Source organism: Carassius gibelio, chromosome A16 (assembly GCF_023724105.1).
Source record: "Carassius gibelio isolate Cgi1373 ecotype wild population from Czech Republic chromosome A16, carGib1.2-hapl.c, whole genome shotgun sequence".
Taxonomy (NCBI): domain Eukaryota; kingdom Metazoa; phylum Chordata; class Actinopteri; order Cypriniformes; family Cyprinidae; genus Carassius; species Carassius gibelio.
In genome coordinates, this window is record NC_068386.1 from 7,187,835 (window position 1) to 7,201,341 (window position 13,507).

Consider the following 13,507-nt stretch of genomic DNA (forward strand, 5'->3'; position numbering starts at 1 on the left):
TTTCTCTCTCTTTTTGTCCAAACATTTTCCCTCACAGGATTTAAAAAGTGTCATTAAAGACAATTATGATATTGCAAAAGATATTGTTACTTCCTACCTGCTATTATCAATTATCCAGAGGCTCATAATGAGTCGTGCGTTTTACTAAATAATATCATAACGAATAAACTGCATGGAGGATTTGACCATTCTCACAAACATCTATTTTACACGCACAAATATATTTTTAAAACAGCAGATTGGTCTTAGCAAGAACCAGTCCAAGAGACAACACGACTCAAAGAGATGTTTGTTTCCTTGTGAAACTAATCTTCCTCGTCATCATCATCATCACCAACACCAAAAGATAGCAGGCTGTTGTTCTTCACCTTCACACCAGCTTTTGACTCTTCCTTCTCACCCAACTGCTGCTTCTGCAACAGCAACATCTACTTACTGTTCCACTTCCTACACTTAAAATAAATGCGACAATGGCCGAGTCTGAAAACCTAGTGAGTTGCTTACACAGACAACATTTTTGAGACATGAGTTCAGGTAGCACTATTTTTAAGTTAGCATCTCATGCTTTGAGGCATGAGCAATGAATGTAACTAAAAACACGTAACGTTACTTTTGTCTCCACCGTAGGACCTTCTTTAAAACCAACGTCATTCTCGAATTTCTTCAAAAAAGATGGTTCGGCTGGCTTAACCCATGATACATTACCCTTTTTACTCATTGTGTTTCATTTCAGATCGACCTGATAAACCGGATAAACCTTAACGTTTCACAAACACTGAACATAGATGAACCAGTAGTGTCAAGTTTGGGTTCATGCAACCTCATCAATACGCGTCTGTAAACGACCAATCAGCGCTTTCTGTGTTTCTAACATTGGGAGCTAATGATAACTTTCCAGCGTCACCACTACAATTGATTTCCTCACGAGGCGCTTGGTGGCTCAGAAAGTCAAATTCTCAACGGAGCCATGTTCAAATCACAGAGGGCGTTTTGCCTTATTAGAGACATTTTTACAGTAACACGTATAAAAATTAAACGTGTAGATGTTAATGGTTATACAAATTGAAATAAAAAATGATTTTAAAATAAAATGATTTTAAAATAAATCTTACGCTGTAATCACAAATGACAGTGATTGGTCCATTATTAAAAACGTTGAGAAAAGTAACACTTCTCACATCAAGCCTATAAATTCTTCAGCAGTGGTCCAGATAATAATTTTTACCTGAATAATGACACCTCATTATTAAAAAGCAATTACACTGAAAATGCATGGAAATTATTTAAAATACGGCATTCTATTTTAAACCTACAACGCAAAGTCCCGCCCATTTAATGACTAACGTAACACCGTTTCACGCGGATATTGCTCTAACGTTACCTGTTTGATTTATTTCTGTGATGCACAGTAGGAAGTTTCATTATCGTTTTATATCTTAAATGTAAAATATGGGGGTAAAATAATACTATTATCACAGTGGAGACTAAGTGACTCAGTCGGACAGAGTTGTAATCATGTTGCCAGGCGTGTTTTATGCGTTAATGGCGGGGTTTCTAGCAGCTTTAGCATCATCTTCTGCTAAGTTGTCCCTGGGTGCTGATTACCTGAAAGATGTTTGTGAAACGGGGCTAAAGATCTGGACAGATGGACAGGAAAACACTGATGGAGTTGATACCACAACTTGTGACTGGGTAAGAAGTGTTCTATATATGCATCTATGTTTAAATGAACACAGTGTCATTGTGATGTTGTGATGTTATCACAGTTACATATACCCCTGCGGCTGCTTTGTGGTGGTCTTCTGTTCACCTGCAATGCTGTGATGTGGACCTTCTTCGCCAAAGCACTCAGACACTCGTCTTCCTCTGCCCGGGCCACTGTGACCACCACTGCCTCAAATTTTATCTCCTCTGTAATTTTTTTTTCTTTTTCTTTACCCTCTTAAACTCTCAAATTAATTTGAGAAGACAAGTTATTTAATGATTTATTTTTGTCTCTTTTTCAGGCTTTTCTTGGACATGTGATCTTTGGTGAAACTCATGCCACACTGTGGTGGGTTGGTATCATTTTGACCCTGACAGGGCTTCTTGTCTTGCATGGATCAACTCCTCAGGCTCCACAGGAAAATGCAAATAAGAAATATGAGTGACAGAAGAATACAGGGAACAACAATGCCTTACACAATGCTTGGATATGAGACCAATCAAGTGAAATGGTGTGAAGAAGCACTAGGAGCTAATAAGAATCATTTATGCACACTTGTATGATGGAATTATCTATGCTAAATGTGTGTGTTTATATATATATATATGCATATATATTTCTGTCATAGGATTGTTTTATAAAACTTCTGCAGGTAATTTATTTTTATGTATCCGTGTCAATAACGTGAACAGTTACATAATGCAAAGCCTTGAAATGTATGTAACTTTGAGCCTATAGTCATGCACTGGACTTGTTCTATATCTTGCATCAATCATGCAAGTTACTGCAAAATTTAGCCATCAAGGGAATATGCAAGTTTATAATAAATGAGTTTATATTATTGTTTATTACTATGACATGAAATGTTTATGATATATATTTTTGCTTGATATTTGACCAAATACAGTTGTGAATCTCAAAAAATATCTTATCTTTCTTAGAGATATCCTTTTTCAATTCCATGCCTTCCAAAGTAAAACCTGATTTCACACTTCAGTTAGAATAAAGTAGTGAATGGGATGCACACACTGTTAGTGAGTGGGTAAATATTTTTGCTTATTAAATGTCTATTGTGTGTCAAACCACTGACCTGGACTCTATTTTAGAGAAAACCCAATCCCAAAAGTAGTATTTGTTTAGCACAGCAGGACATTATTATATATTTTACTCAGAAATCACATTTTAAAGTTGACCTGGTATTATGTGGGAGCCCACATGCAGCCATACACTTTGATTCAGACAACAACAAAAAAGCACATTTATTTGAAGAAGCTTAAAATGGAGTTGTGCAGCCATGGGAAACACAAGGTAATGGAAAGAAAAGAACACAACAAAGAACAATAATGAAGCCTGTAATGGAAAGAAGCACAGTAAGAGAATATTTTAAAAGGTCATAAATACAATAAAATGAAAGGCATGTCATAGAACAATACAATTGTGATAGATCACTCAAATCCTGGTATGGTATAGTAAGTCTTAAAAGCATTTTTGCTAATTATTGGAAAGGCTCAACAGGTATACAAATGGGCACCATATGTTTTTATTGTCAAATCCTGCACCTAAATTTGTATATTTATTGCTTTGCTGCCATTTCAGAGTGTGTTTCAATTTCAGGCAATTTGGGATACATCGTATACTGTGTGTGTGTGTGTGTGTGTGTGTTTGTGTGTCTATATATATATATATATATATATATATATATATATATATATATATATATATATATATATATATATAGGATATAAGTTTCTCTTTAGAAGAACAAGATGTATTTTTGGTTTTAAAAACTGCTTCAAGGCACTGCATTATTATTATTAATCAAATGTCCACAGTAGTCTCTTTGCAAGTCCAAGGCAGGAAATATGCATTTGAATCTCAAGAGTTTAACCATTTTGATCTAATGAGGTTCCAAAGGAATCTCAATCACATCTTCCTCAATGATCTCTCCCTGTGGGAACATGGGAACAGGATCTGAAGTATCTTTCTGGCAGGAGAGATCTGTAAAAGGGCTAAACCAGGTCATAGAAAGAGGCCCTCCGAACGCAAACTTCATAGCTTCCCAGGATGTAGTCTTCTCCCATGTAGGGTCTTCTCGCTTCAACTTTTCAATGCCCTGAAAAAAAGAAAGAAAAAAAACACCTCTGTGATTCTTGAAAGAGATATGAAATAATATAATCCATAAATAGATAGAAAACAACACCCATATTGCCAAAAAAAAAAGCGAGAAAGAAATTAAATTCCACTGATTGAACTGAAAAGGAAAGCAAATGGTTACTATGGTAAATAAGGCATGGAAAGCGATTCATTTTAATCATGCACCTGCGTGCTGCTAGTGTTTAATCTTTAATATGAAATAACCCAACTGGAAGAAATGGTGCGACTTTCACTTTATTGCTCAAATTAAAAACACACGGAGCATGCAGCATGCCATCGCATTCCAAATGTGGTTTCAAAAGGAAAATAAAAAACAGACTATTTTAAACAGCATGCATTGTGTTGAATGAACGAAAATGTCTTTATACCGTTAGCAATCAAAGCTTACCTCCATCTCAGACCAATCATACAGGGACATCAGCCTAATTTAATTCTAAATATAATTAGTTGCTTTTTTATACATTTTAATTCCCCAAAAAACAGAGATTAGATATTTATGAGCAAAGGAACTACTCATAAAACAACATAAAAGGGAAACTAGGTTAGTGTTAAAGACAGACAGGAAGTTGACAGGAAGATAGAGGCAGAGCAAAATTGCACACATTTTGGATCTCTCGGGAGATTACAACAGTGATTTTGCAATGTGAATGGTTTTTCAGATGCTCGTTTTCATGTCATCCTTCTTTTAGACGTTAATCCACTGTCGGATACTTTAACACATTGTCACACACTAATGACAGAGTGTTCATGTTTTTAATTTACCATCTGTCAGAGAAGAACAGAATGATTGTCTTCTTCATACACATTTAAAGTTCAAGCACATATCATCCGTTCATCATAACAAAAATGTACATTAATAAAATGTAAAATGCAATTAACCAAAACAATGGTGAATCAATTAAGTTGTCGAGAACACACACATTTCTTAAGCCTGTTCCTTTCTTAAACATTTCTGCAAACCAGGTTTATGGAAACATACCGGGTGAATCAGCTCTTAAAAAAAAAAAATACAAGTAAATCTGATGAGTAACATAAGTACTGTTATCACTCAAAATCGTATGTATAACAGCAAATGTACCCATAATATCTCAAAACACTTTTTTTTTTTTTTTACATTTATAAAGTCTTTATCATTTCAATAGAATTATTATCTGACTGATTATGGAATTTAATAATAGATTAATTCTGTTGTGCAATACTTGTCGATGTAAAAGCGAGTGTATTGCTTAGTCAGTATTCATTTACAGTATGAACGGTCCCTTTAGCTACATTTCTGTTAATTACCATATTTAAAAATAAAATAATCAAACCAGATTATGAATGCATTGTTTAGTATAGAATCACTTGAATCCAAGTTTTGTCAGAACATATTTATACCCCTGTTAAAGCTGCGGTAGGGAACTTTTGACGCTCTAGCGGTTAATAAACAGAACTGCTTGCGTCTTGCGGAAGAACATCGTAGCCGGAACTACTTCTCTCTGTTTATGTCTATGAAGAATCACAAAGGTACTGGGTTACTCCGCCACGGTATCCCCGAAGCAATCTAAAATAATATATATATAAACACTTATTATAGGTGCACCCTAGTGATTCAGGACAAGCTAAAAACACGGTTTGGAAAATGGATTCATGGTGTACTCGCTTATTATATAAATTTTTCTACATTTTGAACACAAACAAAGTTACGGACCGCAGCTCTGATTGGTTGTTTTTTACCGGGATCGCATGACTTTCTGCAAATGGCAATAGGACCACTGGGAGGAGCCAGAGGAGCTTGATTTTTTTTCACAGATTATCTGTCTCATTTTCTACTGTCAGGACATAATGACAGGTTTAATAAATATGTAAAAAAATTTTTTTACAAAAGTTCCCTACAGCACCTTTAAGCATCCTATATTGTTTATATACTACTTTTTATACAGCTTAAGTCAATAATTTTAAGGCCTGTTCACACCAAGAATGATACATATAAGGATAACTAGAATTATAATGATGGATCTGTTTTTAAGAAGTGCTTATAAATGTTTGATCTCTTTAAAGTCTGGTGGATTCCGATTGGCTGTCAATGTTTTCAATAATTCATGAGCTGGTTAAATTAGTTCTGAGAGTGATTCCAATGAGACTGTTCCTCGGTGTGGTATGGACTTCACTATTTTCATAGAATTAGAATGATTTCTAGTTATCATTACAGTTATGGTCCTTGGTATAAACGACCCCAAATCTGTATAATAAATTTGATCTGCATAATAAACCATTTTAGAGAATGGTTGTCAGTGCTCTTAGATCGTTAACCAGGAAAGGGCTGGAGTACTATACTGTAGCTAGGTATAGAGAATTAACAGAATATTTAAAAGCACCTTCAGAAAGTAGGTTATCATTGTGGACAGTCTGGCAGGATTACAATAGTGATTATATTAGCATAAATTGGCTTCTATTATCTGCGCAACATTCATCTTCATTTCGGTGTAGCTAGGCAGAGATGCTTGAGATTATGACATGATAAAGGATCGGCTTTCTGTTCTTAATTGAAATAAATAGAGGCAAGGATAATTGGATATGCAATGATTTGTTCTCTGAAAAAAAAGAAGAGGAAGGTGATATCGTCTCACTGGTAAATGCTCTGCTCAAGTCGGGGTTACAAACAAATTAAAAGACGCTGTTTTATAAGGTCAGTCCAAGTGCACTCGAGTCTCTAGCTTAAAGCTTCCTGAGCTCAGACCACATACTGGTAGGGGTCAGCTTTCCCGTGGTCGGGGGTGGAAAACGGGCTAAACCATGCTATCGAGAAGGGGTGTCCGAATACCGCCTTCATGTTCATCCATTTTGTTTTTTTAGCCCATCTTCTCTCTTCCTTTTTCAACTGCTCTATGCCCTAAAAACAAGAGATAACCGAGACTTCAGAGTGTGTGAATATGTCAAAACAAAAGAGGAAAAGAACAACTGACCCATTCCATAAACACAGAACTTTAACCATATTTTTGTTTTATCTTAGAAAAGTTGATATAGTGTGATTTTCATAGTGATGCCACTATGATTATGTTGATATATTACTGAATACTGCCAACTTATTTTTATAAAAAGATTATGAAGCGTAATGTATTATATATTCTTATTATGTAAAAATAACTTCACTCTCAATATTCCAAACAAAGAAAGATTCAAGAAAGAAAAATTTATTTCAGGTTTATTTATCACACTAGGAAAACTGGTCAAATTGTGTGCACTGCATTTTAGGATGACAGGTTGCATGCCTTATTTACATTATATTTTTACCAGGTTTTTTTTACATATACATTAACAAAAAAACATACTTATTACTTTTTCAAAATGAATGCGTTGAATTGTCATACTGAACACATTATGCACTGCCATTAAATATCTGGTGTCAGTAAGATGTCACTTTTTTAAAGACTCACCAAGGTTTCATTTATTTGATCAAAAATACAATATAACAGTAATATTGTGAAATATTATTACAGCTTTCAATATATATAAATAAAAATTATTTATTCCTGTGATGCAAAGCTGAATTGTCATCATCATTATCCAGTCTTCTGTGTCACATCCTTCAGAAATCCTTCTAATATGCAGATTTGGTGCTCAAGAAACATTTCTCGTTATTATTGACGTTGAAAAGTCCAACAAAGTCCAACAAAGAGAATCAAATAGCATACACCTCAGAATACGTTTTAAATCAATATCTGATTTTATAGGCCAGGAATAAGTGTGGATTGTGTTTTTCAGGTCAGTTGTTAGAAGAAAACAGACTATGTGTTATGCAAGTATGTTGTCCAAAGCACTGGATCATTTGGAATCACATTTCAAGTGTCAATATCATGTATAATCATGTGCAGGATATTCTAATAATAAGTAAACAATGTATGTGCCAAATAAGCAGTGTGGATGTATGCTACTAGTGTACTCTTATTCAATACACCATGATTTTATACTTGTTGCATATGTGTAACATTTCACTTCAAGCACAGTAGCATTTTTGGTAAAACTGTCCACACGCATTAACCATTAAACTAACAAACGCCTATCAGACCACAAGCACTACCTCCGCCACGTTCGCCCATCTACTGAAAAGAAGCAATCTCTTACCGTCTCATCTGTGCAGATGGAATGGATCTGGGTGCCAAACATCACAGAGGTGAAGATGAGGAAGAGGAGGCCCTCAAAGCACAGGAGGATGAGGAGGATGACAGTGGCTGGAGGGGAGAAGGTACTGCACTCTGGGGTCAGGAGAGGAGAGGGAACACATACAGCCTTAACACACATACAGCTAGACAATATATTAACACTACTGTAAAATCCCAGACTCGTTCTCATTCTGTCTGGGTAGAATTAGAAAATTAAAGGGTTAAAAGGGTTTGTGGGTATGAATTTCTAGCAACACTTCTGTATCTGCATGTGCAAATTGAAACATAACAGGCTTGGCACAAGGGTTAAGAGGCTAGACTGTTAAACCAAGCTTGGTTAGCAATATACCAGTGACCTGTTTGAAAACTCCATTGGTAAGTTTTTTTTTTGCTATTGCTACAGTTCAAAATTTTGGGGTCAGTAAGATTATTATTATTTTTTTGTTTATGAAAGAAGTCTCGTACTCAGCAAGACTGCATTTATTTGGTCAAAAATACACTCAAACAGTTGGCAGTACCCACTGACTTCTATAGTATGTGAAACAAATACTATGGAAGTCAACAGCTACCGTCAACTGTTTGGTAACCAACATTATTAAAAATATCTTCTTTTGTGTTCGGCAGAAGACAGAAACCCATACAGGTTTGAAACAACTTGAGAGTGACTAAATTTATTTACTTTTGAATGGTTATGATGATGAAATTAATTCCCTTTCTCTTCTAAATAACCTCCCAAAAGCACGCCAGCAGCAAACACAGGTTGAAAAACTAAAAACTCAAACTGTGGCGCGCATCTGAACAATGTGTGTTTGAATCCAGCTCACAACATTTGATTATATATCGCTTCCCCTTCTTCATTACCGGTCCACTATTTGTACAAATAAAACGGACATTATATTACATTTACTGTACATACTACTGTTTGTCAATCATAAAAAAGTGCACAGCAGCAATTTTTTGTTCTCACACACATCAACTTCCACATTCACACAGACAATGGTCTATTTTTATGATACTTTCATAGTGCTTTAGCATGCTTTTTAGAGATTAAAAAAAGTTATTTACATTGTAATCAGTGTATTCATTAGAACGAACTGGAAATAAATATAAGTTTGGAACGAACATTTACATTTTTGGGTGAACTGTGACTTTAAGAAGTACTGTATCTGTATTTGCAAAGGTTGGAATGCTTTTTCCAGTAGAAAGCTTTTTCAAGTTCTAAATTGCATGCTTGCCATGATCTGACCTGACACCTAGAGGTCACTGGGGTCAAGTTATCAGTCTTGCTAACAATAACTTGCTTTTCTTACTTACTTGTCCAGTCATCTTCAAAGCAGTAGAGAAAATGAAAGACCACCATGACCAAGGAATGCAGAGAGATCAGGAAAATGTACATCTGAAAAACACACCAGCACCAACATTAGATGTTTATCAGTGTCGATTTCAAATAACCAGAATGAATTTTATTAATGATACTTTCAAATTCAGAGGGAAAGGACTGGACTTTTATCAGCAAGTCCAGAACTAGTTGCATTAAAATGCAACACTTGTAAAATGTGGCAAACACAACTGTGTTTGTGGTATTGTTAGAAATGCACACAATGAGATTTTATTTAGTACTTACTGTGAAAAGCACAAAGTACTTCTGGTTATTTTCCCCCACACAATTGTTTACCCAAGGGCAATGATGATCCATCTTCCGTATACAGCGCTTACAAACACTAAAATGAGTTTGAAAAGGGGAGTGGAGAAAAGAAAGAGATGAAAAAGTCACCTTAACACTTAAAATGAAAGACAGTTATCAAAACAATGGTCTGAAGATATGTTTTTTATATACCGTATATACAGTACAGACCAAAAGTTAGGACACACCTTCTCATTCAAAGAGTTTTCTTTCTGACTATGAAAATTGTAGAGTCACACTGAAGGCATCAAGGGCTATTTGACCAAGATGAGAGTGATGACCTGACCTCCACAGTCACCAGACCTGAACCCAATCGAGATGGTTTAGGGGTGAGCTGGACCACAGACAGAAGGCAAAAGGGCCAACAAGTGCTAAGCATCTCTCGGGGAACTCCTTCAAGACCATTTCAGGTGATTACCTCTTGAAGCTCATCAAGAGAAAGCCAAGAGTGTGCAAAGCAGTAATCAAAGCAAAAGGTGGCTACTTTGAAGAACCTACAATATGACATATTTTCAGTTTTTCACACTTTTTTGTTATGTATATAATTCCATATATTATTCCACATGTGTTAATTCATAGTTTTGATGCCTTCAGTGTGAATCTACAATTTTCATAGTCATGAAAATAAATAAAAAAACGCTTTGAATGAGAAGGTGTGTTCAAACTTTTGGTCTGTACTGTGTATATATATATATTCAGCTTCATGCCCTGGGGTTGGACAAAATAGTGTGACTATAATAGTTAATATCATTTGCATAGGCAACAATGACATTACCAACATTGTGATTATTTTTGTGTTGTCTATATTCTCTAGGTTTGTATATCAGTGTTGTATAAACTGTGAAATTTCCAAAAGGGACAATTCACGGGAGCCTGTTTAGCAGGAGCTTATGTAACAGCCCAATTACTTGGTGTTTTAGGGTGTTGTTTGGTTTTCCGCAGTCTTTATGATTATGACTGCATACATAAAGCATGGCATAACGAAGAGGAATGATGGAAGAAAACCAAAAGTGAATAATAGAGACTGTCAAACACTAAGGAGGATTGTGTCCTAAAAACACAGAACAACTGCCACAAAATGACAGCAAACCGCAGGATTCACCTTGAACATCCTGTTTCCACGAAACCAACTAAAGAGAATTTCACAAAGCCAGCATCCATGTAAGAGCTGCAATCGCTAAATTGCTAAAATATGGTGTCATGATCATAAAACCTGAACAGTTGGAACGGCAAGACAAACTTCAACATCTACCCTGGCAAGCTCAATCACCTGACTTGAACACTGCAGGACCACTGCAAGCAGATGGACGAGCAGATTCCTTCAACATTGACAGACGAAGACTTTCCAATGGAGACTGTTCAGAAGTTGTATGAATCTGTATCGGAAGCTGTTTTCAATTCGAATGGTGGTAAAAATCTTTAATAATGAAATATGGCTGATTTCCCAGGTGTTCACATTATTTTGTCCAACTCTTTTAAATGCATCTAAAATTCTTTTAATGCAGCAAAAAAACGAAACAAAAAAACCATGGACGTTAATATGAGCATGATGAATAGTGCAGCTCCCGTTACGCATCTACGTCTCCACATGCTCCTCTCTCACCTGCAGTGGTGAGCTCTATCCGGCTTGATACTGCAGCATTTGGGACATTTGTAAACCACCTGGCCAGGCTTCAGCTGCAGGCTCTCGATGTACTCCTTAGTGGCGTTTCCCTTTGGCACGGCTCCCTAAGAAAGCATCAAGCAACTTCAGCAACATTTTAATAGTATTATGGGAAGCATTTATGACACCCTGATGAAGATTTAGGGTAGACTAGGGGGGAAAACAGCTACAGGGATGACATTTATGCTCAATATTTTTTACATAAGTTTCGGTACCTACTGAATTCAAATGAATGTCTATTTTATATCTAGGTAACTGGTTAATAGTAAACATTAATGGTGTTGCTAGAAGCTAAATTACAAGATTTTATCTTGGCTGTGAGCTCTGGGGGAAATGATAACATCAGTTATTAATTACAAATTGTGCGACTTAACTGAATCTTCAACATGATTAATGTTAATAGTTAACATGCAATAAACTAACACAGAATATGTCTCATGAACATATTATTATTATCAATTTTATATAGATAATTATAGATGCAACAAATATAATTATCATTAAATATATATTATTAAAATATATTATTATTACTATTCTTAGTGAGATACAGTAAGTTATCATTTAAATTCAGTTTATAAGCATTATAATTCCCCTCATATACCTGCAGAATCCCCTTATAATGGGGGAAATTGTCTCCTCTACCCACCAGGCACACTGAAAGCATTTATTATTTGAGTAAAAACTTACCGGGTCGGTGCACATGGCTCTGAAATGAGACGCCAAGGCGAGGAAGGCCAGGCTGTTGAAGAGGGTGCCGTTCAACAGGCTGTAGGTAAGGCTCTTTGAAGGAATCAGCATGACGAACAACACAACAACCTCGGCAAAGACGACGAGAAGCCAGGTGATGATCGCACAAACGATGCCGCAGGCATCTCTGATGAACCACATGTTGTTCTGTCGCTCATGACAGGGAGGAAGACAGTGTGCGGGCTCCAGGCCACTGGCCTGCCTCTCGACGTCCCTGAAACGTGGCACTGGACTTCTCATCCTACCACGGAGATGCCATCCTGTCGGTGGCAATGGAAAAAAAGAGACAAAGATGGATAAATCTACCTTATTTCATCACTGAAATAATTTTTTTTTTAGTTCACAAACCACACAAAACAAGATGGTGAGCATAGATTTGTTTAGACAGTGGATCTCAAACAAGGAGCATTAGAAAACTTCCAAATTTTACTTATTGGATATATAAGGTAATAAAAAAATATTGACTTCTAGACCTGTAAAAGTCAAGGGAATTCATAAAATATTAAAAGGTTATGGGCATTTTTATAATATAGCTAGGCCAAGCTCTAAATTTATTTGTGAGTAACGATAATTTTAAATTATTATGCAATTTTATCATTAAAAACCCTGTATTTGACTAAACTGGGAGGTCTTGAATGTTGAGAAGCACTGCTTTAGGAGACCCAGAAGGTCATATTTAGTGGACACAGCAGTATGGAAACTGCAGTCTGACAGATAAAGTCACTAAAGCAGAACCAACAATGTCACAAGAGGACACATTGTAGTTCCAGTGTTTTTTTTTTACCTCCCTTTATGGTCCACAGATCAATACATCCAACTTGTATGCCTACTGATGACATTCCGATCTACTCGGGTCAATAACGAGACAAGCATGCATTGTTCAAGTGTGCCTGACATTATTTAGCAGTAGCATTATGCGTTTCAAAATATGTAAAGAAAATCAACTTCACCAAACAGCCCAAAGTCTAGTTTATAAAGTCAAAGAATCAAAAACAGGACATAATAATAACACAGTGGCGAAAATTACCATCCATATAACATCAACAACACATAGCGCACTTTTTATCATATTATTAAATCGTATGAAATAGAATGTATATAGCAAAAGAGCGATTTTGATTGAATAACACTGAATTCAGTAATCCAGCTGTTTACAGAAACCTGCGCTACCTGGCCATAGCGATACTCACGTATTTGGCGACGCTGGAGCTCCTCGCGTTTGCTCGCCCACTCAAGGCCGAGAAGATCCGATCATGCATGGACCACGCTAACAGGGGAGCATGTTCGACATCAGTGTTTTAACAAAAATTGTGGTTTACCCGATTATTAGTCGAGGGCTGGTGAAATGCTGCATTTTTGTGCCGTGGCAGCTACTCCCTCCACTGGAGAAACTGATAGCCACACCTCCC

The 13,507-nt window shown here is 36.1% G+C and overlaps 2 protein-coding genes across 3 annotated transcripts; one reads left to right on the forward strand and one right to left on the reverse strand.

Annotated features, from left to right (window-relative positions):
* The first annotated feature begins 1,366 nt into the window (after positions 1 to 1,366).
* Positions 1,367 to 2,794, forward strand: tmem42a (transmembrane protein 42a). The gene is made up of 3 exons (XM_052618128.1): positions 1,367 to 1,692; positions 1,767 to 1,913; positions 2,007 to 2,794. The coding sequence occupies exons 1-3, from the start codon at positions 1,516 to 1,518 to the stop codon at positions 2,148 to 2,150; spliced, it is 468 nt and encodes a 155-aa protein (XP_052474088.1). The 5' UTR covers positions 1,367 to 1,515; the 3' UTR covers positions 2,151 to 2,794.
* A 640-nt stretch (positions 2,795 to 3,434) lies between these two features.
* zdhhc3a (zinc finger DHHC-type palmitoyltransferase 3a) lies at positions 3,435 to 13,489 on the reverse strand. 2 transcript variants are annotated; one of them, XM_052618135.1, is made up of 7 exons: positions 13,289 to 13,484; positions 12,039 to 12,358; positions 11,289 to 11,413; positions 9,626 to 9,722; positions 9,316 to 9,397; positions 7,964 to 8,094; positions 3,435 to 3,818 (listed from the first exon to the last, which is right to left on the reverse strand). In XM_052618135.1, exons 2-7 carry the CDS (start codon positions 12,336 to 12,338, stop codon positions 3,603 to 3,605), a joined length of 951 nt encoding a protein of 316 aa, XP_052474095.1. In that variant the 5' UTR covers positions 12,339 to 12,358; positions 13,289 to 13,484; the 3' UTR covers positions 3,435 to 3,602. The 2 variants fall into 2 exon arrangements, with proteins under 2 accessions (XP_052474095.1, XP_052474096.1); XM_052618136.1 differs by lacking the exon at positions 3,435 to 3,818 and adding an exon at positions 4,599 to 6,731 and having other exon boundaries at positions 13,289 to 13,489.
* Between the last annotated feature and the right edge of the window lie 18 nt (positions 13,490 to 13,507).

Coding starts and splice junctions, on each gene's coding strand:
- tmem42a (XM_052618128.1), top strand. CDS start 1,516: ATGTTGCCAGGCGTGTTTTATGCGTTAATGGCGGGGTTTCTAGCAGCT. Junction 1,693..1,766: donor ATACCACAACTTGTGACTGG/GTAAGAAGTGTT, acceptor ATGTTATCACAG/TTACATATACCCCTGCGGCT. Junction 1,914..2,006: donor CCTCAAATTTTATCTCCTCT/GTAATTTTTTTT, acceptor TCTCTTTTTCAG/GCTTTTCTTGGACATGTGAT.
- zdhhc3a (XM_052618135.1), bottom strand. CDS start 12,338: ATGAGAAGTCCAGTGCCACGTTTCAGGGACGTCGAGAGGCAGGCCAGT. Junction 9,398..9,625: donor AGTACTTTGTGCTTTTCACA/GTAAGTACTAAA, acceptor TGTGTTTTTCAG/ATGTACATTTTCCTGATCTC. Junction 8,095..9,315: donor CTTTGAAGATGACTGGACAA/GTAAGTAAGAAA, acceptor TCCTGACCCCAG/AGTGCAGTACCTTCTCCCCT.